General features: G+C 43.5%; 1 protein-coding gene across 7 annotated transcripts in view; it reads left to right on the top strand.

Annotated features, from left to right (window-relative positions):
* The first annotated feature begins 11,876 nt into the window (after positions 1-11,876).
* The window catches only part of NKTR (natural killer cell triggering receptor), a 38,298-nt gene continuing 28,601 nt past the window's right edge, over positions 11,877-21,573 (top strand). For 4 of the 7 annotated variants that reach the window (XM_050971798.1, XM_050971797.1, XM_030232224.2 and 1 more), the window contains exons 1-2: positions 11,965-12,270; positions 20,400-20,474. In XM_050971798.1, the coding sequence (XP_050827755.1) occupies positions 12,213-12,270; positions 20,400-20,474 (133 nt within the window). In that variant the 5' untranslated portion in view covers positions 11,965-12,212. Of the gene's footprint in view, positions 11,939-11,964; positions 12,271-20,399; positions 20,475-21,573 lie in introns of those variants that run through there. The other 3 variants (XM_030232258.2, XM_030232186.2, XM_030232149.2) reach the window with 2 other exon arrangements.

The raw sequence follows: 21,573 nt of genomic DNA, 5'->3' as shown, positions 1-21,573 counted from the left end.
TATGACAGTTCTTCCATCATTGCTGCTCCTCCTCAGGAGGTGCTGTGGCAGCTGAAAGCACTGACAGGACATGGTTTAAAAGCTCAGCCATTTTTCTGCCCCACAAATGAGCTAATTGACAGTATCTCCACCTGTAAATACCAGGGGTCATCCTCTGACCTGAGAGCAGGGCTCCTGTTGATGCAGTTGAACTGTGCTCCTGTCCTCCCCACAGGACAGGCTGGCTCCTTCCTTCTGCTGGTCCATGGCTCTCTCAGAGCCTGAGTCAGTCAGGAGATGCCAACAGCATCCCAAAGTGATGCCAACACCTGCACAGTACAGCCACAAAGAAGTGTCCACACCAGTGTCTGATCATCTTCACTGGTTTGTAGGTGTGCACGGAGTCCTTGGGGTGGATATGCACTTAACTCTTTGTAAGATTTGATTCTAAAAACTGTCTCATTTTCTCCTCTGATTCCCAACTCAAAAAGGGAGAATTTCAATGTACCTGCCATCCACAGGTTGCTGACTTTTACTTCCCCCTCTTACATGACAAGTTACAGACTGTAGGGAGAAATACTTGGGGGAAAATCCAATCCCAAATGAGGTCAGACAGGAAATTTCCTCATCCCTTTTAGCTCTCACTATCTGAGGACTTGGGTGCTGATACTTTTGCCTTTTCCAGCTTTGTTTTTTTTTGCCTGACCTGTGTCACTGACCAGTCTGGCTGAGCTGGGGGTCCAGCTTTTCCCTCAGTGCCAGCATGTAGGAATGCAGCACTTCAGAGAGGCAGGAACGACCTTGGTTTGCAGCATCTCCTGTCCCCTGTGGCACTGTCAGACACCAGATAAAGAGCCTCTGTGCTTGATGAGTGCTCTTGCTTTCTCTGAGCCAGAAGGAATATTTCAATTTCACAGCCTGAGTTTCTCTTCTTAACCCTTCCCCTGCTCTCAGGGTATTTTTATTCTTCCCAGTCTCCAAGAAGATTCAGACTGCAGGTTATGTTTGACTAATTAGCAGTAGGCAAATATGCAGTTTTATAATGTTCAAAGAACCTTTTTTCCCCCTGGGGATTCTTAGAATTAGAGATTTAGAGTAACAACATCACCCACCACACAAACACACACTTCATGCTGAATGCACAGCAATCGAGAGCTGCAAATTTAAAAAAAGCTTATCAAAAGTGGCCAGGGATAATTAGAGAGGGAATTAAGGTCTGGCAGCAGCATCCAGGAGCCCCAGAGCTCACAGCCCCACTAAAATGCTGTTGTTTAATGAATCCTGATGACAGGATTCACACAGGAGGAGGAACTGTGACACCTGCAGTGAGTGACAGTACTGGTGTAGCACACCCTGCTCATCCAAAGAGAGAGGAACAGTTACTGCTCCTTCCAGCCCTGCTTCATGTCCCTGTCCACAGGGATGCAACCTTGGAGATGTCTCATGGATTCACTGAATCATTTTGATGGAAAAAATCTCTAAGATCATCAAGTCCTACCATTAAGCCAGCACTGCCTGTTCACCACCAAGTGTGAACCATGTGAACCACCATGTCCCCAAGTGCCACTTCCACCCATTTTTGGAACACTTTCAGGGAAGTGTTTTACTACAATGTGTAAAATATGAGGTTTTAAGGTTTAAAATTCTGGGATAATGGGAAACCAAGGAAAATCCTTTCCAGAGCAAAGGTACTTTGTAGATATCACAACAGGAGAGTAAAGCAAAACTATGAATCCCTGCAAGCATTTCTTCAGAAAGCACCCCAGCTGTCTTTGCTTTAAAAATCTTAGAGGCTTTAATTTGGGTTTATGATCCTTTGGAGTTGGACTGGGGGGATGAGCATCTGGAGATGATGTATCCAGATACCACAGAAACTGTGCCATGGCAGGGACACCTCCCACCACCCCAGGCTGCTCCAAGCCCTGTCCAACCTGGCCTGGGACACTTCCAGGGGTGGAACAGCCACAACTTCCATGGATGACCTGTGCCAGGGCCAGAAACTTCCCCATCTTGCTGCCACATCCTTTAAGAGCTCATTGCAGCCTGATCCAGAGCTGCTTCCTGAGCAATGCCCACACATCCCATGTGTGGCACTCACATTCCCTGAAAAAATCCTTTTGCTCAGGATTTTTCTCCTGGGAAGCTGAGAAGCCTCAGAGAAAAGGAAAACAATTCTGATCTCATTTGCTTCTCCTGTGCTGTGCTCCTGTGGAATGTGTTTGGAGATTGTTCACCCACAGGTGATTGTTCCATTGCATTCTGCTGGGAGTTGTTTTCACTCTTTGGCCAATCAGGGCCAGGCTGTGTCAGGACTCTGGAGAGAGTCAGGAGTTTTCATTATTATCTTTTTAGCATTCTGTAAGTACCTTTTCTGTATTCTTCAGTATAGTTTAGTATGGTATTCTTTAATATAATACAGTATTATAAAGTAATAAATCGGCCTTCTGAGAACGTGGAGTCAGATTCATCATTCCTGCCTTTGTTGGGGCATTTCCCTGCAAATACAATACCATTGCAGCCTGCAGAACAAATATTTAGTATGGAAGGATGTAGAAAATGACAATGTGCTCACATTTACACAAATCCCACCAGTTACAGAGGCAGGCTGAGCCTTACAGGTGGTTTCAGTGTTGTTTTCTCAATTTTCCTCCCAAGAGCCCACATTTCACTGCTCTCAGCAAATGATGCCTTTGCTCACAAATATTGTTCCTTCCAGAAACCTCCCTTCTAGGACAAAGCTCATCCAACCGTGGCACAACAGCATTCCAGTTACATTTAATCCAAATTAACTTGTCTCCGTTTTCACACATCAGATACCACCAGTGCTGGTAACAGCCCATAAAACTGCAAGGGAGACACCAAAGCACCAGGAAAATTATTCAGAAAGTCTGCTCCATTAGGGAGAGAACAAACCAAAAGAAAATCACCAGCCTCGGGAACAGAAAATGAGCTGTGTCCCTCAAACATGATGTTTGCTGGGAATAATGTGGCATATTCATGCTGACTTTTGCAAATGCTGCAATTACTGTCTGGCTGCCCTAAATAGTCCCATTTATCTTGGGAGGCTTTCTCTGCTCTGTGTGATTTTTCACGGCTCTTCCTCAGAGCTGTTTGCTCCCCAGCAGAGTTGTTTACATGCTCATTATTTTTATGGTTTTCCCCTTCATTTCCCTGTAAGTAGAACAGCAAATAAAAGGTGTGGAGAGGGTGAGTTCCTGCCAGGGGTCAGTGGCAGCTCAGTCAGGCCAAGCAGCAGAAGGTGGTTCTGACAGCGGGGTCATCCTACAATTGTTTGAGACAAGTCAATGGCTGAGGTTGACTTAAGAGAAGGAAAATGATTGATGTGGTGCTCTGGAAGGAAAACAGGAAGAAAATTAAGGCAGAGACACAGTTTTACTTCAAGAAATAAATTGCTTTCACCTCAGAATTAAAGGACACATTATTCACATTTATAGCACCAGGAGGATTTGATTCAGCCACACCTTACTTGTCAGTAACAGCAGAGATGCAGGAGAAAATGTGGCCATGGAGATGTGATTAAATACCCTTTAAAGAAGTTTTCAAATTATTTTTCTTGGCTCATATGTTCTAACTAGACCCAGGTGAATCCAGTGTTTGGGTCAGAAATTACACTCAACACTTTTCCTGTTCTGTGGGTTTCAGTTTGGTCAGCCCTGCAGATGTTGGTCAGTAGCACTGAAGTGGCAAGCACTTAAAACATTTTCTAGTATAGCCAGGACCTAAGAGCCTAGGCAGAAAGAGTCACAGAATGGAATCACAGAACTGTTTAGGTTGTTAAGGTCCTCTAAAATCAAAATTAACCATTAACACTGCCAAGGCCACCACTAAACCATGTCTCTAAGTGCTACATCTAAACATCTTCTAAATCCTTCCAGGAATGGTGACGCTCCCACGTCCCTGGGCATCTTGTTCCAATGCCTGACCACCCTTCCCATGAAGAAATCTTCCCTAATATCCAATCTAAACTTCCCCTGGTGCAACCTGAGGCCATTTCCTCTTGTTCTGTCACTGTTCCCCGGGAGAAGGGACCAACCCCAAGCTGGCTGCACCCCCCATCAGGGAATTGTAGAGATCAAAAGTCCCCTCTGAGCCTCCTTTTCTCTCCAGTTTGGGAATCTCCAGTTTGGGATTCATATACAAACCTATATGTAGGTTTACAGCTGTTTATTGCCTTAGAAGCTGAGGCTGAATCTGTGCAGCCACTCCTGTGTTGATCCTGATTTATGTTTATAGACATTGTGTGATTTTATCACTCCTTCATTTACCCACATCTTTAACACTTCCACATCTGACTGTCTAGTTAGATACCAACTGGCAGCAACAGCCTCATGGCTGGATTTTCCCTCATTCTGTTCCTTAATTCACCATTAAAACTTCATTATTATTGTGATGGTAAAAGGCTTAGTTATTCATTATTACTGTCCCAAAGGCCAGGCAGATCCCCTGGACAAACACTTGGCAGATTTGAGCACCAGGACTAAATCTAACAGGGTGATGTAGAATGGAACAGAAATTATTTCCAGCTGATCCATAATCCTCCATCAGAAAAGCAACATTTATCTGTCTTTGACTGACAAGAACACAATTTGATCAGCTGCAGGTACAGGATACCTCACCTACATGACACCTGCAAAAGATGATCTTTAAAAGGTCTGTTCCCACTCAAACCTTGCTATGATTTTTGAAATCTCTGTGTGGTTTCTCACATGGCCAATCATAATTTCTCAAACTGGGAGGGAAATTTTGGCATGCCTTGGAAGCAAGCAGGCTGGAGTTTGGCTGCTTCCTAATTCACATTTTACTTACCTGTTTTAATTCAGGTTGTACTTTAAGCTCCTATCTTATCATAAGGCAAACTCTTCCTATGCAGAGGCATAAAAAGATTTTCACTACATCATGACAGAGTTTTATATATCTCTGTCCACCAAGATATCTTTTAGTATCAAATTAAGTGAGGCACTGAACTCCCAGCACAGATATTTTGCTGCTGCTGCAGGAAAGAGAAATTGTCATTCCCAAACAGATCAATGCAGTTTCCTGTCTCTGACAGTGGCCAGTGCTGAATGTTTCAGAAGACAATATAAATCCTTCCCTTCTTCCAGCCTGCTCTATCCATAAGTGCACACACTGCACTTAATTGTTCAAGCCAGAAAAATAATACCTTCCTAACCTTAGCTGATTGTAATTGCATAGAGCTTTATTTATATCACCATCAATATTCATCTGGATGGGTATTACCAGCACTGCTACCAGGAGGCACTGAGTGTTTTATTACTGCTGTTCTCTGAAGGCACTGTGCCAACCCAGGACTTCTGGCAATCCTTCATTCCCCTATAGAAACTGCCCACTTTGCTGGAACTCCCTGCAGGAATCCATCCTGCCTGTGCCCACAAGCCAGAATTTCACAGGGTCATCAAATCACTGAATTATTTGGGAAGGAATGGACCTGAAAGATCATCATCTTCCAACCCCCTTGCCATGGGCAGGGACACCTTCCACTGTCCCAGGCTGCTCCAAGCCCTGTCCAGCCTGGCTTTGGACACTTCCAGGGATCCAGGGGCAGCCACAGCTTCTCTGGACACCCTTTGCCAGGGCCTGCCCACCCTCACAGGGAGCAATTCCTTCCCAATATCCCACCTAACCCTGCCCACTCTTATTTTGAAGCCATTCCCCCTATTGCTGTCACTCGGGGCCCTTCTCCAAATTCCCTCTGCAGCTCTCCTGGAGCCCCTTTAGGGCTCTGTGGTCACCCCAGACCTTTCTCTCTTCTCCAAGTGAACACTCCCAGCTCTCCCAGCCTGGTTCCAGAGAAGAAGGTGTTCAAGCCCTCGGAGCATCTCCATGACCTCCTCTGGACCAGCTCCAACAGATCCATGTCTGTCTTGCACTGAGGACTCCAGAGCGGGACAGGGCACCCCCAGGTGGGGTCTCATGAAGACAGAGTAGAGGGGAAGAATCACCTCCCTTGACCTGCTGACCTGAATTTCTCTGTGCCCTCATTTATTACCAGGATTCTCTGTTCATTCCTCAGGTTCAAGAGAAGGGAGCTGTTCCCTTTTGCCTACTCAGATCCTCTGTGAATTCCCCAGCTCGCTGCAGCCACGGCTCTGCCAACTGCTCAGCTTTTCCTTCCTGGCACTGCTCTTGCTGTCATTATCGCTCTGCTCTGGAGCCTCAGCTGCAGCTTCACTGCTTTAACACCAGAACAAAGCACTGTATCAATTAGTTTGACCTCCCAGCTCACAGGGGCCACTACATTTCACCCAGTTCCCTTCAAGCTGTGCCTTGAATTCTTTATTTTTAAAGCAGTGGCAGCTGTATGGATTTATCCATTCCCGACATGGCTTTGTGTGGAGTCAGCGTGGTTTCCATATGATTTAATGGTTCAGGACCAGCAGTGCATACAAATGGAGCTGCACTTGTTCCAGGGCCAATTTGGGTCTCAGAGCGATGCAGAGCTCAGCTGGTTCTGCTTGGAGCCAGCTCCAGCCTCTCTGTGCCACATGTCACACCCCTGGAGCAGAAGTTTGGGACAGCAGTGACAAGGTGTCCCACCAGCACTATGTGAAGTCATTTCTGGCTCAGCACAGCAAAGTGATGAATCTCTGCCGCTCTGCAGAGCTGCTTTGATGGTCCCCAGCACAGGGAGGGCCCCGAATCTCTGCCTATATTTGCATCTCAGCTAATTAACAATCCCTCCTGCGAGCTGCAGAGGCTGTCTGAGCTAAAGTTAACAAGCTCTGAAGCACCTGAGCTGACTCAGATTCAAGCGTTTCAAGCTGCATAACAGAGTGTTCTCAGATGGTGCTGGGTGAGAATATCGAGCTGGATTTACACATCTTTAATAATGCAAAGGCAAAAAGGTAAATTAAATTTCAGGGGAAAAAAAAAGAAAGGGAAAATCTAGGGGAGAGGAATCATCGTGCCATGTTCCCCACAAAAAGGTATTAATTAAATATTAGTTCCAATCGGAGTGATCCTGGGGATATCACAGCCTCTTACAGGGTTGTGTGGTTGCCTCCAGCAATACACAGGAATTTTCTTTTTCTACTTTCTCAGTACCATTTTTTATTTCTAATCTCTGCCTTGGTGTCACTTCTGAACAAGAGCAGGCTTTTAGGCAAAATTGCCTTATCCCTTTTCCCGACAGCAGACCGATAGAGGTTGTCAAAGTCCCTACCAAAAGCTCTCCGTTGTCACCCACTCTGAGAGCTCAGGATTTAATAGGAGAGACAAGAGGCACGGGGAGACAGATGGAAGATGGCAAGAACACAGTAACACAAACAGTCTAATTTTATTGGGAAGGGTAAAAACTCCCTTGTGCTGCTGTTCTGCAGCATGTCCCACTTACTAGCTTTCCACGTAAGACTCCACATGCAGAACCAGACATGGCATCATTAACCTCCACAATCTCCCAAATTCACTGGTTAATTATACACTACAGAAACGAACCCCTTGTTTTTGACCTAGTTTGAGTGCTACTGAGTGGGTAAAGCATGTCTGATATGAGGTAATACACTTCTGCCTTTGCATAAAGAATAGTTTTGAGTGCTAGCAAGACATCAGGGTGGGAGTTTTTTTCATAATTCTGAATTATAATTATATACCCTGAAGTAAATTAAAAAAAAATCACTTTGGGGTTGGGATCAGGCCAAGTGTGATCTTGAGACACTCCCAAGACCCCAACCCACACATCAGGCATTTATTAGTTAAGGAAATGTAAAATCATCAACCCTGTTATCTACACACAGTAGAATATTTTTTAAATTGTATTATTTTTGTAAAATTATTTGGGGAGAACTCATATTAATGCAGGCAGGGGTGCAAATAAGCATGTAGGTAGACAGGAAGGTTGTGGAAGTAGGGATCACCCTGCAGGAGCTGGGATGAAATGTGGGTTTCAAGGCCTGAAGAAGCCACAAGCACAGGAATATTCCCTGCCCCATTAAGCAATTCACACATAATGGATTAATGAGTTGCTGATATTTCTATCCCGCTGGGACAGTCATTAACAAATTCTGTTTACTGCCTGGATAGCAGATGGGGCCACCTACTCATGCCAGGGATGGAAACACTCCTAAAGCTTCAGGGCAGCATGGGGGGATGCTCAGTAATCCTTCAGGAAGTGTGTTAGTGGTTCAGGTATTAAGTGGGTTCACAGGAAATCCCAGGGGAAAAGGAAGCCTGAGTGAAGAGAACCACAGGCAGCCTTGGGATGTCTGAGGTTACAGATACCCTGTACCCTGTCCAAGTGTGTCCCCACGTCAGTGCTCCTTCCCAGAAAAAGTCCTGGGATAAAAGCTTTGCTTGAGATGTGCTATCTCCTCCCCTTTGGCTCTCTAAACTCAAATGCTGACCTGGGGATTTTTTAATGAAGCCCCTTTTTGCTATTCACATAAACTGCCTACCAGCCTTTCACTTTTAACTTCAAGTGTGCTCAGCACTGAGGCTTGGCATAATTAAAGCCCCTTTTCAGCTATTCTGGACTGCAATATTTACTTTTTGTAACAAATATCAAAGAAATGGCTTTGCATGACTGACTGACTGAAGGAAACACTCCAGGTGCTCGTCTGTTCTTCAGTAACAAGTTTTTTTTAATTTAAATGTAGAGTTTTCCAGCTCTTTTTTTATCTTTCAATGCTCAAAGCCTCAGTGACCCCCATGAAGAGCTCTGAGTCAGTTCTTCTCCTGGTGTCAACACTTTGCATCCCCTTCCTGGAGCAGAATCTGTATGGAACAGTGAAGAGTGAGATTTTGAACAAGCAGCCATGAATTTGTCTCACCAAAGTATTCTGAGCATCAGCCCTGAACCCAAATGACCCAGATAATGAAAAGCTTTGTTGGAAATTCCTTCTCCTCCTTGAGTAACAAACTAGGTAGGAAAATACTCAGCACCAAGGAGTAGAGCAGAGGTTTCTCAGGCATTAGAGGTTTCTCACCCTCTACCAACAACTTGTGTTTTCCATTGCAGTCTCAGGTTCCAGGCATGGAATTTGCAAAAAAAAAAAAACACCATAAGGAAAAGCCTCTACAAATACCTAAACAAAAGCTGCTTAGTTCAAGCTTTCATGGCCACATGGAGACTAACAGTTATTAAGCAATCAAAGACTGTTTGGAAATTAAAGTGTGTACCCCAGTTCAAGCAGTTTTACCCCAAAGTGCCTACAGGCTCTGTAGCTTTGCAGCCTCCTACTTTTCAACCTTCCAGACCAAGAGGGCTCTGTCTCGGGAAGAATGCAGTTTCCAGCCAAGATTTGTCAATGTGCATTCTTAGGCATGAACTGCACCACCAAGAATCTCTAAAATCAATTTGAGATAGGATAAACTTGGATCCGTGGATCTCGGTATGCTCAGAAGTTGTGTCTTGGACTGGAAAATAAATAATCAGGAAAATTTAAGGAGGGTGTTTTAGAAACTTCTGGCTTATCAAAAATTAGAATGACACAGAAGCAATTATTCATAACTGTGCTGAGTGTGGTGCCCCTCACACATCCTACACCCAGAGCCACTGCCATCAAAGGGCACTTTGTCACTGCTTTCAATGGACACAGGATGTGACCAGAGCAGCATCTGCAGCAGCTCCCTGAGAGGAACACAAGGGAAAAAAAAAATCTTCATTTGTAACTCAGTGTTTCATCTTTCAAAAGATCAGCTTCAGATGTGCTTCGGAAACTCTTCTTTTGGGTATCTCTTTCTTCCACCAAGCTGCATATTTATCAGCTCTGTCCTAGACATGATCTTAGGAGCTTATCTCCCTAGTGATCAGAACTTCTTTCCAATTTGCTTTTTTATTAAAATAATCAGGGCTTGAAATCAGCTTCTTTTTTTTTTTATTGCTCACAATCTTTGCTATTTTCATCATGAGCAAGCAGCACATTTCCCTGTATTTTTTGAGACTTTCTCTTATTTATTTGCTCATCTGCCTCTAGCAAGTTCATTCATGAGGACAGAAAAGCAAGAAACTGCAGGTGAAAGGGGAAATCAAGAATCTATTTGAAGATTAAAGAAATCAAGGAGATGTGGTTTCAAATGTTAATTCTGGTAAGGAATTCCTGCAGATCTCCTGCAACTCAGTAGCTTTGTTTCTCAGCTACCATGGAAAAGTGAGGCAGATAATACCCTTCTACTTTATGAGAGCATTTCACAAATAATTGAGGACCAGACTTGCTCCTTTTTTTTTTTTCACTTTGTTTTTTTCATTTTTTGACAGCTTACCCTGTAAGTGTCCCCCCAAGGACCAGCAAACCAGCGTGACAACTCCAGTGACAGGATTCCTGAGGGACCACTTGCACAGTCATGTATTATTAGACCTAATAAAGAATGACAGAATCTGGCTGTTAAGACTTCAAGAGATCCTCAAACAGTATCATGACAGCAACCATTAAACTATAGATAAATTACATCTAAAACAATCCCACTTTGCTGCATTCCCAACTGCTAAAACATCCTGTGATTTCAGCATTGCTACTTTATTCTCAGCAGGGTTTTTATTTTTTCACCTAAAACCTCTGAATTTCTCCTCAGACAAGGACATAATTGCAGATACTGCTGCCAGGTAAAATTACGGCAGAGTTCTGGTTTGTACAACTTTTGGGAAACATTGGAAATAATTTGTTTTTTGAGTGCTGAGGACTAAATGTCCTTCCTGCTTAGAAAGAAACAAAACTTCTGGAGTTACTACAGGTACTGTTACAAGAGGATTTATATAAATTAAATTAATAAACCAAAGTGGTTTAAGCTTCTGGATATCCTTGGTGTGAAGTAATTTTGCCTGAAGGATGTGTTAGTCTGAGGATTTACAGTTTTAACATTCCTTCCTAAACACTTTGACACTTCAATTTCTTGTTACCACTTCTACACTCCAGCACGGTCCAACATTCGCAACGCAGAATAAATAACCTATGGCCTGCTGCAATCATTAAAATGTATTTGGTTTCATTTTTTTGGAGTTTTTAAGACTGAGGCTGAGCAAGAGGCAGGATGACCCCGGGCTGGCAGCAGCCACATTCTCATCCTGAGGGGGAATCAGGAATTCATTGCAACGATCATTTTCCATCCATAATCTTCTGAGGGCTTATTTATACTCGCAAAAATATTTTTCTTTTGCGGAGAGTTGTCTTAGACACGTCAAATTAAATGGGGTGAGGGAACTGGGGGGGTCCCTCAGCATGGCCATAAGGGTGAGGGGTCAGGGCAGTGAGATACCCCGACCACGGGAATTATGTATTCTGTAAAGGTTGTTTATTGTTATTTGTGCAGTGTATTTATTCTGCAAAGGTTATTTATGATGCTATTTATTCTCGTTATGTATTCTGTAAAGCCCCTTCCTCCTCCCCGAGCCCCGTTCAAAGAGGTGGGCAAGCAAATTCCCACTCCCATTTGTACAGAGAGGGGAAAACACCAGAGGGAATCGAGCCGCTGTTTCCAGGATTCAAACTCACAGCCCACCACTTACAGGCAATTACAGCTCCCATAGGGGGAAAACATGAGTTAAGAGTTGGATTTTTTAATTTTTTAACATTCATCGTTTTAAAGGCGGCAGAGGGGAAGCTCGGTCCCGCCATGTCTAGCAGGGAACGAAGCCCCCTTCCCCTCACGGCGCCAGTCTCTTTCCCGCCCACCGCAGCAAAGCACGAGTTAAGAGCTGGATTTATTTTTCACACTATTTTTATTACTATTATTTAAACATTCATCATTTCAAACGCGGCACGGGGGAGGCCGCTCACGCCTCCCCTCACGGCACCGCCCCCCGGGCCCCTCACGCAGAGGGCGGGAAAGCGCGGCGGGCAGGGCGGGCAGGGGGCGTGGCCTGGCGCGGCCATTGAGGCCGGGCGGGTAATGGCGGCCGGGGGCGGCGGCGCCGCCTGGCGGCGGGGCGGGGGGGCAGCGGGGGCTGAGGGGGCCGCGCCGTGAGGGGACAAAGCGTCGGAGCCGCGAGGTAAAACCCCGGGAGAAGGGAGCGATGGGCCGGGCTGGGAAGCGGCTGGGAGGAGGGGATGGGCCGCGCTGACGGCGCCGAGCTCAGTTGCGTGTTCGCGGCAGGAACCGCTTCCCCTCAGAGCGAGTTCCCCCCCGCCGCCGGGGTCGGGGCTGAGGCGGAGCCGCCCCGCTGTAATTGAAGCCCTGGGTGAGGAGGGAGGGACGGAGGGAGGGAGGGACCGCGGGGGCTCCTTCTGTGCTTTGTGTCCAGGTGGCGAGGCCGAGGGGCGGCCATGGGGGTGCAGGACCGGCCCCAGTGCTTCTTCGAGATAGAGATCAACAGGGAGCCAGGTAAGGCTGTGTTCGGGGCTTTTAAATCACATTTTTGCCCGCATAATGGGCCCAAGCCGCTAGCAGGGACTTTGGCCATTGATGCGTTATTTCTGAGTTACTTTTTAATAACTTCGGCTGTTTTCTGGGGTGCTGGATGCTCCTCGTTGCCCCTTGAGATCGATTTTTATTCGCACGCGTGAATATAAAGGTTCGGCAGGGCTGATAAACGCTGTTCTGAAGGTAAAAAGCCGTCTGGTGATGTACTATACCTTTTCTATTATATTTTTTTATGCCACTTCTGTAAACTGTGGAAAATCAGGGCAGGCTATGGGCACACTGGATATTTACTCCTATAAGTATTTTTAATGATGCAGTAATTAGAACTGGGAAGGAACTTAGGAGGTCATCTGGGCTAAATCTTTCTCAAAATGCGTCTTCTGAATGTAAATGAAGAACTGGGCATTTAATCACAGAAGCACAGAACACCTCACTAGCTGGCCTGTTAAAAAAAAATCCAATAATTAAAAGAATTCCATCTTTTAACTCATAGTTTCCCTGTGCAGGTGTAATGCCCAGAAGCAGTAGGCTGTGAGTTTTAATGCTGAACAGCAGCTTGGTTCCCTCTTGTGTTTTCCCCCTCTCTGTAAAGATGGGAGTGGAGATTTTCTCACCCATCTCTTTGAACGAACATTTATCAATGCGTATTAGTTGTCTCACACGTACTCCGTGCTTTATCTTGCTACCACTTGTCTCTAGAAAAATGAATGTATGTGATGGCTTCATTAGGCTTTCACTTTCATTTTCTGCTTCAATGTTTCTCTGAAAATCTTTGAATTAGGAGCTTATATCTCAGAGATTCCAAATTTCAGCCTCATTCAGATGCAACTGAAACCCTTTTTAGCGTTTTATTTTCAACACAGTTTCAGAAGAGAGGTTCTGTTCTAACTTCAGAGACCTGATAGGGCATATCTGTAAATCTGTTGCTGTTGTAACTCCTCTCTGAGTTATTTTGATTGGCACTGTGGTTTCTGAATACTTCCAGTGAGGAGATAAGTGATGATGTAAATGGTGTTTTAACGTGTTCCGTTGCTTTAATTTCAGGTGAAATCTACTATGGAATGAGACAACTAAAACTGTTTCAGGTTGGGTGGGTTTCCACTTAGAAATGGTAGTTTGATGGGATTGGTTTAGAGCAAAGACAATTCATTCTCAATCTCATTTGCTGTTAATCTTTTTAGGTTTAGTGTGGGTTTCTTTGGTTTTTTTTGTTCTGACTCCACCTGAAGGATCTCTCCCTGTGCTGTTCTCTCTGCTCTCCCTGCACAGGTTGCTGCTCCCATTTCATAATCTCTCCTTCTGCCTCGTCCCCTCCTCAGCCTTAAGCTGTTCATCTCCAGTGAAAGTGGATTACCTCGTTTTCCCCCAAACCTATTTGGGTTTGGTGACTGATAGAGCTGTCAGGGAGGAATTGCAGTGTTGGTGTTCTTGCTGGTGCAGAGCTTGGGTTACCTGGCAGACCCAGGGCTTTGGCTCTGTTTGTGTCTGTCTGCATTTATTTTCTTTTGGAAGTAACAGGAATCTCCCAGCTGCACATCAAACTTGGAGCCCTGCTGGTTTCATTACACCTGACTCATGGCTTGGATTTTTGCAGGAAAAATACCAGTTTGTAAAATTGGTGTTGGGACTTGTGTGCTGTCTGGTCATGCTGCTTTATTCTGGTGCCTGTTTATTAATTCACCATGCAACTCTGGCTCAGGATTTAAGGATATATTTAAAAAGCTTAAACGTTGCTCTCTTAGCTCTAAGATGACCTTCAAAAGCTGAATCAAGTGGTAAATCAGTGTTTCCAGATGACACCAAGCACTAACTCTGAGAGATGTGCTCTCCTGCTGGCACTAGTGAGGTATTCATTTTAACTTTTAAGCTGCCAGCAGATTTCCAAATGAACATTTTGCTTATTTTGACTTCAATAAATCAGCTGATAGGCTTATTGCATTTTAGGAGAAGTGGGCAGCAGAACAGCCCTGCATTTTTTTGCTAGCCAAGAAAAAAGGCCTTGCCCCACCTTGTGTGCACTGAAAAGCTGAACCAACATCTCCACAAAATGCAGAGAGAAGGGGACATGCCTCTTGCAACACTGGAAGCATCTTTTTGCCTGCAGAACACAAAACTGTCTCCTTTTTTTTTACACTGTAGTTTGCTGCCAGTCCAAAAACATTCCCCCCACGCAGCTGCCAAATCTTGGCTCTGCCCTTCCAGGCTTTGCTTGCCCAGGGTGTGCCAGGATACCTGTAGCAATTAAAAGTCAGGTCAGTTTTACTCTAATAAGATCCCTTGGAAAATGCAGGAGTGCAGCTCTGTTTTGGCTGTGCTTCCAGAAGCTTTATTACAGCTTTTGTGTCCTTATTTTATTACAGCTACAGAATCTTGGAATAAAACTCAGTGCCAGCTTGTACTTGCCTCTTGTAGTGGGGCAAACTTTGTTGGCTTGGTGGTTTTTAGAGCTAAATTTAGTCTGCTTTTAAATAAGTTGCCTGTTCAGCATTTTTTTAATGAATGCAGGTTGTGGCTCATAATTTTTAAAGGGCAAATGGAAAACAAATCAGGAAGAAGCATTTCTTTTGATACTGACACAAACAGTGCTCCTCCTTTCTTCTGGGCCCCCCACCATTGATGTGCACACAGGATTAAACTGCTTACAGTATTCCAAGAATTTTGGGATGGAAGCAGATGCCTATTTAAATAATTCTGTCTTTACTCTGTGAGGCAAAATCTGTGTGAAGCTGCAACCTTTCAGGTACCGTGGTAATTGGAACAGATGTCCCACTAGGATGTCTCAGATGCAGTCTGCTGCTCTGGCAGCTCCTGTGGCCATCCAAGATCTTTTTCCCACATCTCACCCCACCCCCTGACTGGTTTCATCCATCATGAAGTTTGGTAAATTTCCTCAGTTTTGCTTTGTTTCATTCTTATTCATAGAATAATTTTTTTTTTTTTCTCCTGACTTCTGTTCTGTTTGACCCCTGGCTCATTGATTTGTTCTACTTCAGTTTCTTTCATTGCTGGTATGTGTCCCTTCCCAGGACAGTCAGTTTGGTCTTTCCTTACTTCTCTCTTTCTGGTCCCTTTAGCCTGAAGTATGGTGTATTTTGGGATTTGCTTTGAATTTATGTGAAAGGAGCAACCTTGCAAAAATCATTCTCCTTTGCCTCCAGTGATAGACCCGGTGATGCCTTGTGGGGTTTTTGTTAAATTCCTAAAGACAGAAACTGTTCTCAACTGGCTCCACATTAACTTTGAATCTTTAGAAGGGAAAAAGTTGTCTATTTGCAGAAAATAGAACCCAGAACTTTGGCTGTCCATGAGCCCATGGGCAACCACTGTGTGGGACAGCAGGAGCCAAGGGGTATCCCACATGGAGAAAACCCTTCTCAGGGGTGGGAAATGGAGATTTGAAAGGAGTTGATTCAATAAAAATTTTATTCAGAATAATCATGTGCAGTTGTTGTCAGGGCAGGATGAAGTACCTTGAAGTCTCACCTTGAGCACTGGAACAAGTTGGATCAGTAAATAAAAGAAAAACTGATCAGCCTCTTCTGCCAGGGAAGGCCACATCTTCCATATCCCTGGGGAACTGAACCCAAGGAATGTTTGATGTGTGCAGGACTGAAATACGTTTGGTTTTGTGGAGAATGGAGGAAACTTCAGGTGGTGTTTGTGAAGAATGGGCTTAGAGAGCCAGGGAGAGAAATTTATGGAGGTTTTCCTTGCAGAGAGTGCAGGTGGGGCACGGAGTTGTTAACAAAGTGTTAATGTGTCAGGCCTGCAGATCCCTGCTCAGGGCAACTGGGACATCCATTCTTGAAACTCATATTTTAAATAAAATCTGTTCTCGTTCCACACTGAGGTTTTATTTCCTTGAAAACTGTAGCCACATTTCTACTTTGAAGCAGTTTTTTTAAAATTCATATGCCTTAGCATTGACAGATTTGGGGATAAACAAATTAATAAAATTCAAATGGGATCCTTTTAGTGAGCTGTTATTTAAACTTGTATGCAAATCTGTCTGAGCCTTTGGGCCCTTGGCAGCCATCCTGGGCTGTGCATTGTTGTCTCACTGGTTGTGATCCCTGCTTTCTCCTTCAGCAGGATATTCCTGGGAAAAATACCTCTTGTTTGGTTTACTCTGAAGAAATTGAGAAAAGATAAATCCAGTAGATACAGTTTTGAAAAAACAGGTTTGTTTTGGAAGTGTGTAGCTGAACTGGATACCTGTGTGGTTCAAACATAATAAAATGTAGCAAAACACTTCCCATTACTTGGAAAATAACTTGAAACAATGTGTGTTTGGCTCCAAAGGTTTTTTCCAAAAGGTTAAGCCGCTGAATTAGAGGATATACCTTTGAAACAATAAACATTTGAAACCAATGATTATTTTAATAAAGGCTCCTGCTAGCAAAATTTATTTAAGTATAGCATGGACATTCCTACCCTGAGTTTCTACCACTTGATTTTAATCAGGTACTAACTAGCTCTTCCTCAGCTGGAAAATTATTAAGGAGTTCCAAAACAAAAGAAAAAAAATCATCTTTTAGTTTGAAGACAGAGTTCTGAAATTGGATTATTTTTGGTCATTTTGCCTTCTGCTTTCTCTAATTGGTACAGCTCGTTAGCTGCAGAGAGCGCTTCATCAAATTTCCAAACAGCTTAGATTTTATACAGGCATCACTTACATAATGTATCACTTAAGTGATGCACATATTTCTTTCACCACTTACTCTGATTCTTTAAAAAATAAGTTCAATGCCTATTTACAAATAATACTTTATCAAATTATTGTTTCATAAATAATAGGCAAATGCAATCCCAGCAGTTTTTACTTTTTTTACTTCAGCCTGGAGTTGAGGTGTCTGTGCAGGCTCATTTCTTGGTTAAAACCAACTGAGAACTCTGGGTAGGTTTGTGAGCAGCTTTTGCTTACTTGATTGACTTTTTAGCGATTTTTGTTTGTTTATTTTAATTTACTGTTCAAATATTATGGTTAGTCACAGAGAACTTGTTCCCTGATCACATCACTTAACCTTTGCATTGGGAAATGAAGCTGAAGAAAGCTTTGGAAATTGTCTGCAGTGAAGGTGGATCATTTCAGAGGAGAGGTGTCTAAATCTGGGCAAATAAGTAGCATCTCAAATGCTTTTTTTAGCTGTGCTATATCAGCATATACCTCAGTTCCAAGTTTAAAATGAGATTTTTCTCTTTTTTTTTGGTGAGGGATGAGGCAAGAGAAAGATTTGTAGGTGCTAATCATACATGCTTCTATTTTTTTTTTATTAGCTGCTGTTCTTTCCTGCATCTTTGACCAAGGTGTGAAAATGGGTTTGATCTTTCCCTGGCACATTTCATTGCCTGTTTGTCAGTGGAAAATACAACCTCTCGGTGATAATGGTATTCATGCAGTTGCAGTAAAATGCAGCCAGTAACCCAGCAGATGGATTCACAGTGTGTGGTTTGTGTCTCAGGAGCAGACAGCAGCATTTTGTGTGGCTGGATGGAGCTGGGTAAGCAGTGCTCCAGGTTTTATACAGCCCTCATCTTATAAACTGGATCTGTCATCTTTGGATCTTGGATAGATGTGCATTGCAATTTGTAGGATTAAAGGGCATAAAAAGATCAGGCTGGATGGGCATGGAGTAACCTGATCTAGTGGAACATGTCCCAGCACATGGAAGTGGATGATTTAAGGTCCCTTCCAGCAGGAATCATTCTGTGATTTTATGAGCACCTGGCAGACTTTGTTATTGACAAAGCACTGGTGAAAAATACTGCTGAAACTGCTACCTTAGTTATGAATGCCTCCTTCCATCTTCTGCCTTGTCAACTGCAAGAACATAAAGAGAGTTCTTCAGTGGAACACCACAGTGGTGGTGTCTGCTGCTTCAGGTGCTAAATGTGGTGGGTTTGCAGCAAAATCCTTCTGCAATTTATGCCTCAGAGTACCAGTCCCTTCTGGGGCCTGCAGGGACTAACAGGCCTCAGTTACTTGGCAGCTGGCACCTTGGGAAGCAGCAGCTGGGCTGAGAGCAGAATGGGGGTAGTGACAGCTTTTTTCCCTGGAAAGTGTCATGTGTTATTTCACACAGTGAATGCAGGAGGAATCTTCTCCTACAGAGACAGAGTTGGGGCTGTTCAGCCTGGAGAAGAGAAGGCTCCAGGGAGATCTTAGAGTCTCCTCCAGGACCTAGAGGGGCTCCAGGAGAGCTGGAGAGGGACTCACATGGGCATGGCGCAGTGGGACAAGGTGTTAAACTGAATGAGAATGGGTTTATATGAGATATTAGGTAGAAATTCCTCCCTGGGAGGGTGCTGAGGCCCTGGCACAGGTTCCCAGAGAAGCCGTGGCTGCTCCTGGATCCCTGGAAGTGCCCAAGGCCAGGTTGGACAGAACTTGGAGCAAGCTGGGATAGTCTAAGGTCCCTGCCTATGGCAGTAGAGCTGGGACTGGATGAAGTTTAAAGTCCCTTCCACCCCAAACCATTGTGGGGTTCTCTTCCATGATTCTGTACAACCTGCATGTGGCTCTGTGGAGCATTCAGTCACTGCTCAGTTCAGTGCTTGTGCAGCAGAGAATGGGAGTGGGACTTGTGTTCTCCTAAATTCCTGGGCTAGAATGAAAATGGGTAACTCCTCAACTAAACTGTCACAAACACTGTGTTGTGTTCCTTGTAGGAATCTTCAACCCTCACAGCTTAGAGTGGTTTCTTTACCTGCAAATAGCCATCCTGTCCTAGTGGTAGTTACAGAGCTGCTGTTTGATGGGGGATCTTTGAATATTCTCCATTCCTTCATTCTTTGGACACCCTCCCTACCCATTTCCTTTGGATTTTCCTGCTGTAGTGATGAATGCTTAGAGAACATTCTTGCTGCAGTTAATCAGACCTTTCAACAGCTCAAGGCATCTTGAATTTTTATCTAAGATTATCAAGTACTGATGCTGTTATTTTATTTCTTCCTTTCTGAAGCAACAATTCACCATCTTATAATTGCATATATTTGGACAGAGCCTTAAAATTGAATGCAGTTTCTTAGGAGCCTCTTTTTTTTTTTTAAGTATTGAATGAAATACATGTCAACCTAATTTTTTTTTCTTTAAAAGAAAGAAAAGAGAAGTTAATCCTGGAGTAGTTACTTTTTAAAATGAAGTCTTACCAGTGTGCACCACTAGAGTGTAGTGCTCATTGTCAGATTATTGCTGGTCTCCTTGTAATTCTGCCCTACAGTGAGGCTGCTATGGATTATTTTACAACCTGCAGAGATACTAATTTTTTCTTTATTAATTATGTATTTTTTTAAAGATTTCATATATTTAGGAGCAGTTTGTCATGGATTTTTTTTTTAGTACTTTACATCGCAGTATCTTGGAAAATAAAATAGAAAATGTAAATCAGTTTTAAAATGTAATCAGTTTTCTTTATATTCAGCCACTTTTCAGCAGTATTTTAAAAGATCTGGAAGGTACAACTACCACCAGTAGCAAAAAGAAAATATTTGGTTCATAATGTCTGGCAAGTGGAGCATTAGCCCTGCCTGCCTTTCATCTTCCCTGTTTGATTCATCTGGGTTTTTTTTAAACTGAAGGATTTTAGGCCAAGAGTGCCAATGCAGCTGTAATCCTCAGCACAATATGGAGCTAAGCCAGTTGGACTTTGTAGGTAATGATCACAGGGAGAACTGTGGAAATGTGATTATTAATGTATTTGGATAAACACAGTAATTGGGGAGGGAATTGCTCCAGCTCTCTGAGGACCTGTATTTATGGGAAATCATTTCAAAATGGAAAAGATCTGACATGATTAAACTATTTTAGTAAATCAGCTTGGCTTTCCAGGTTCAAATCACAATGGAATCTCTAGGTCTTCTGATAAATTGGATGGAATGTTAGTACTTATTGTCTATTTTTACTCTTCTGTTATTCTTCTTTCTTGCTGTGTGGTTTAATATATGCATACTTAAGATGTTTTCTTATTCTGCTTGATAAAATAACCTTGTCTCAGAAAATTACAATCTTAGAACATATAGATTGATTTATATTCAGATTTCCTTATTCCACACAGTTCTAAAACTCTAATTTTTTTTAAATTATTTTCCAGTTGGTCGAATTATGTTTCAGCTCTTCTCAGACATTTGTCCAAAGACTTGCAAGAACTTCCTTTGCTTGTGCTCGGGTATGTAGTTGATATTTCAGATTTTTATTGTTAATAAATAACATTTTTAATGTTCATGATTTTATTGATAGTTATGAATGTCTTCTTCCATCTTCTGCCCAACAGTGAAGCTTCTATGGATTATTTTACAACCTGCGGAGATACCAATTTATTCTTTATTAATTGTGTATTTTTTCAAGATTTCGTACATTTGGGAGCATACATTTGCTTTTCATTTCTGGGTCTGCAGTAGAGGCAACACTGGTGATGTTCTGTTGGTACAGGAATGTAACCTGTTTGTAATGTTTGAATAAGTTTAAAATTAAAAATAAATAGTGGATTTTTATTGATAATGGATTTTTATTGTTAATAATCATTTGTTTATACAAATACAAACCACAGCCATCTGCAAGGCCTGTGCCCACCTAAGGAGGTAAATTACAATGGAGAGGGGATGCTGTCCCATTCTGGACCATTTCATCTGCATAAAGCCATCATCAAGCCAGGGTATTTTTGGCAGATGGAGGAGGACAGGGTGATCCTGGCATTGCTGACAGAAGTAAATTTGGCTCCTGGAAATGTCCTTTCTGCCCAGTGAGAGAGGCTTTTAAATTCCAGCAGCTGGCCTTGTAGGTGCTGCCCACCTATGGAACAAACCTGGGCCCATCTGCTGTGGTGCTTTGTCAGGAGCTGATTCCCTTCTGATCTGAAAGGTGCCCCAGTTGGCACCCAGTTCACAGTGGGTCACACTGAGCTGCCAGTCCAGCTACTACCAGGGCAGCCAATTCTCCTCTGCCATCCCATTTCCAAGGGCTTTGCAGGGCATGGAAAGAGCTGCTTAGGCAAGATGGGGCTCAAAGACAATGATTTTTCTTTTCCTGACAAAATTCATGCATGTCTAGAGCAAAAAGAGCAAGGCTGGTGTTTGGCCTGAAACAAAAGAGAAGCTGAGATCAAGAGCACTGTGTTGGATGTTGTGTGAAAGTGTCTGAGCTTGGGGAGGTGCTGCAGCTCTTGCCAGTGAACAACTGCTGTGTCTTTTACCTGACTGGGAAAGCCCTGGCAGTACTCAGGGGGGTAAGAAAAGGGACTGGGACTTCTGGCCACAGCCAAAGCTCCC

Source organism: Serinus canaria, chromosome 2 (assembly GCF_022539315.1).
Source record: "Serinus canaria isolate serCan28SL12 chromosome 2, serCan2020, whole genome shotgun sequence".
NCBI lineage: Eukaryota > Metazoa > Chordata > Aves > Passeriformes > Fringillidae > Serinus > Serinus canaria.
The sequence above is the reverse complement of the archived record's forward strand: the minus strand, read 5'-3'. Positions and strand labels throughout refer to the sequence as shown.